This window comes from Tupaia chinensis, unplaced genomic scaffold (genome assembly GCF_000334495.1).
Source record: "Tupaia chinensis unplaced genomic scaffold, TupChi_1.0 Scaffold000159_1, whole genome shotgun sequence".
Taxonomy (NCBI): domain Eukaryota; kingdom Metazoa; phylum Chordata; class Mammalia; order Scandentia; family Tupaiidae; genus Tupaia; species Tupaia belangeri.
Genome location: NW_006159630.1, coordinates 529,497 through 533,378, shown reverse-complemented (window position 1 = coordinate 533,378; position 3,882 = coordinate 529,497). Strand labels below are relative to the sequence as shown.

Below are 3,882 nucleotides of genomic sequence, written 5' to 3'. Positions count from 1 at the left end.
GCGGCTGCTGGGCACTTTGTCTTCTCCAGGAGTCAGGGACGGGCGTGTGGGGTCAGGGACGGGCGTGCAGGTCAGGGACGGGCGTGCGAGGTTGGGGGTCGGGACGGGTGTGCGGGGTTGGTATGGGCGTGCAGGGTTGGGGGTCAGGACGGGCGTGCGGGGTCAGGACGGGTGTGCGGTGCGCATCACAGGCTCTGGGTGGAGTGAGGAGGGCATGGGTGAGTAGGGGTCATTCCCCAGGGAAGGGAGGGAGTTGGGGGGACCAGGGATGAGTCGGGAGGGGTTCTGGGGAGTACACCCTTGCTAAGAGCTCAGAGCAGGACATGGGAGCCAGGGCTGCTGGGGCCAGGTTGGGGAGCCTGGGAGTCCTCGCATCTGGGGAGCCATCTCTGTGGCCACCAGGGGCCAGCTGGGAGCTGACTGGGAGCCACAGTGCAGGGGGCACGGCCCTATGCCCAGGGAGCACGGAGAGCCCGGGGAGCACAGGGAGATCGGGGGAGCACGGGGAGCCTGGGGAGCTCGGGGAGCATAGGGAGCTCGGGGAGCACAAGGAGCACGAGGAGCCCGGGGAGCACGGGGAGCTCAGGGAGCACAGGGATCTTGGGGAGCACGGGGAGCCTGAGGAGCTCGGGGAGCTCGGGGAGCATAGGGAACATAGAGAGCCCAGGGAGCTCAGGGAGCACAGGGAGCACGAGGAGATCAGGGAGCACAGAGAGCCTGGGGAGCACAGGGAGCTCGGGGAGCACGGAGAGCCCAGGGAGCACAGGGAGCACAGGGAGCCTGGGGAGCACAGGGAGCTCGGGGAGCTCAGGGAGCACAGAGAGCACAGGGAGCCTGGGGAGCACGAGGAGCTCAGGGCGGGGCAGCCTCACCCCAAGCCGGCCTGGGAGGTCCGGGTGGTGGACCCTGGTTGGCTGCAGTCCCCTCTGCACCCCCACCCGTGGGCCCAGCTGCTCTGGGGACTGCCTTCTCTGTCCTGTTTTGCTGGAACCCAGGCCTGCCCTCTGTGGGCCTGTGCCCTGGGCCTCCGGCCCTCCCCAGGCACTTCCTCCTGCTACTGCCCTCCCAGGGGGGTCGAGACGCCCGCCCCCGCCTGCGGTGCCCCACCTGTCACTGCCAGAGTGGTCTGTCCGTTGTTCCTCTGCATCCCCACGAGGTGCCACATGTACCGCCCCGCGTGCTCGACCTGGGCGGCGGCGACCACCAGCTGGGCCACGCCTCCCCGAGCCCAGGGCTGCCAGCCACGCCAAGGGAAGTGTCCGGGGGCCGTCACGTTGAAGAGGACCCTGTCCTCGCCATGGGCATGCCAGATGATGACGTGGGTGAAGGGGTTCGAGAGGTTGCAGCTCATCACGGCACGCTCACCCTGGAGCACGGAAACCACGCCCTCCGTGCAGGCAGGGCTGTCCCAGCCTGGGCGGGAGACAGGTTCCCCAAAGAGGTCACTGAGCTCACTGCTCTGCCCCTGGCTGGGTGGTGCAGGTGACGGCGTGCAAGGGACACAGTGAGCTACGAACACCTTGATCAGATCAAGCCTCGCGTGGACAGGACGGAGGGAGGCCTGGTGTGGGTGCCGAGGTCTGTCCCTGACGGGGAGTCAATGTGGCCGAAGGACATGCCTACAGCTCCCTCCCTGCGAGTCTCCACTGGGGACCATGGGCAGACCCTGGGGGCGGTGGCGGAGGCCCGCTGAGGGCCATGCAGCGCCTCGGGCCTGCCAAATCACCTCGTGGGCGAGAACCGGCTCCGGTGTCTCTCAGTGCTCCCAGCTCCCAAGCTGCTTCCGAGTCCTTGGCGCCCCGAGGGAGGGCCCAGGCTCCTGTAAGAACAGCGCTGCGTCAGCGAGAGCAGACCCGTTTCAGGCTGCCTCTGTGGGGTCCAGCCTGCTGGTGGTACCATCCTGACCACCACCTTCGGCGCCCGCCCCTGCCCCAGACTCTTGGGCAGCCCGGGCAGCCACTCCCCCTCGACTGCCAGACAGCGTTGCCCCCAGCTGCACCCTGGGAGGCCCGGAGCCCCATCTGGAACTCCCAGGGCAGGAGCTCAGGGCTGGGAGGTCCTGCTGAGCACTGCGTCAGTGTCCACTTGCGACCAGACAGGTGGAGCGGGCCGGGGGTGGGTGTGCTCTCAGCGTCGGACGGAGCTGAGGTTCGACGTCAGTCAGCCACGAAGCATGTGACGGCTGCCGCACGCCCAGTGCCCGGCCTTGGCGCCCGGGCTTCGAGGGCGAGAGCTGAGGTGGTTTCCTTCCCACAGGCAGACATGGGCAACCCCGGCCTGGCAAATCCAGCGTGTTAGGTGACAACGGGGTCATGCAGGTCTGGGCCATGTCCCGAAGATGGCCAGCCCCATCCTCTGGGACAGCTATGCTGGTGGGCAGCAGCATATGGGGGATTCTGGACTCAGAGGGAGGGAGAGGACCCAGGGCCCAGAGCACTCCTAGTACCCCTGGGTAAGGGTGTCCGAAGGGGAGTGCTCCTTGGACGTCCCAGAAGGGCGCTCTGGGCAGGGGTCTAACTCTGACCCCAGCAGTCCCCTCTGGCTGCTGAGCATCTGCTCCACTGGAGGGTTCAAAATGCTTCTTCGTGTTCACAAAAATGACCACAGTGCTCCACAAATGTGTGCGTGCTATGAACATGCAGACTCTACACTCCTGCCCCAGGTCTGCAGAGGCCACAGTGGAGGAGTGCAAAGACCAGGAGCCGTCATGGGATGGGACTTAGCCAGCCGGTGAGTGGCAGGCCACCCGGGGCTGGGGGCTGAGCCCTCCCTGTGGGGCCTGACAGGGTCCTGACCCTGGCTGGGTCTGCGGGAGGCCTCCTGGTGTCAGCGCTGTGCTGAGGGGGGACACACGGGGAAGGCCGGGTTTCCTGCCACTGAAGGGGAGGGGGACTGAGAGCCAAGAGCGCGTGGTGGCTGGCCGGTGGACCTGGCCTCTCCGCACCTGGGGGCCACTGGAGCCCTGCTGGGCCTCTGACTCTGTGGCCCCTGGGCGCCCAGGCTGTGGGGGTCCTGTGCTCTGACTGAGATGCGGCCTGGGCTGACCGGTTAGAAGCCACTCTGGAAACGTCACACGTGCCAAGGGAGAACGGGGCTCCAGAGTGTGCCATCCGCCCAGGGACAACGGTTCTGGCCGGAGGGGCCACGGGCCGTGCCAGGGTTGCTGGCCCAGCGTGCAGAGGGCAGAGCTTGCCCGCCACGGCTCTGCTGCCGGGCCTCCTGTCCCTGAGCCTGGCTGTGGTCTTGGCTCCCCAGCCCGTGCTGACAGCACCAGGGGCCACCTCTGTGCGCCCTCACGGGAATGTGGCTCACCCCCTCAGGGCCCAGAGGCTCTGTCCCAGCTCCACTGACCGAGGTCTGCCTCCCCTGCGCCCCCTCCCCAGCCAGAGGCCAGGACCCCAAGGCCTACTTCCTTCCAGAGCACTCAGGGCAGCAACCAGGAGCAGGAGGGGCCTGAGCATCTCGGGGATAGGGCCGGGGCGCCAGGAGCGGTCAGCACAGCTGGTCGGACGGTGGCAGGCCTCAGGGGTCCCTCGATCTTGCCATCCACTGCTCCCTGGGGAAGAAAAGTCTGTGACTCAGAGGCCCAGCCCCTCCGCCCCAGCGCCCCCTCCGCCCCTCCCTGTGGGAAGGCAGCCATGCGGCCTCCATGCAGGGAGGCGAGCGCAGAGGAGGTGAGCGGGACCCCTCTCGGCAGCTGCACTCAGGACTCTGCTGCCAGAGCACTCCCTCTGTCCCACGGTGACACTGCACGCTTGGTGTCGCCAGAGCTGGGTCACCACACTGGGGACGTCGCAGTCTTTTTTTTTTTTGAGAGGTTTTCGCTATAGGGCGTGTGCGCTCGCCAGACAGAGAGAGACAGAGACAGAAAGCGAGAAATTA

The 3,882-nt window shown here is 67.2% G+C and overlaps 1 protein-coding gene across 6 annotated transcripts in view; it reads right to left on the bottom strand.

Moving 5' to 3' along the window:
• The window catches only part of SECTM1 (secreted and transmembrane 1), a 9,968-nt gene that overhangs the window by 2,610 nt on the left and 3,476 nt on the right, over window positions 1-3,882 (bottom strand). For all 6 annotated transcript variants that reach the window (XM_014586713.1, XM_014586714.2, XM_014586715.2 and 3 more), the window contains exons 2-4: window positions 3,410-3,556; window positions 1,727-1,819; window positions 1,108-1,413 (exon numbers count right to left, since the gene is read on the bottom strand). In XM_014586713.1, coding sequence (XP_014442199.1) covers window positions 1,108-1,413; window positions 1,727-1,819; window positions 3,410-3,461 — 451 coding nt within the window. In that variant the 5' untranslated portion in view covers window positions 3,462-3,556. The remainder of the gene's footprint in view (window positions 1-1,107; window positions 1,414-1,726; window positions 1,820-3,409; window positions 3,557-3,882) is intronic.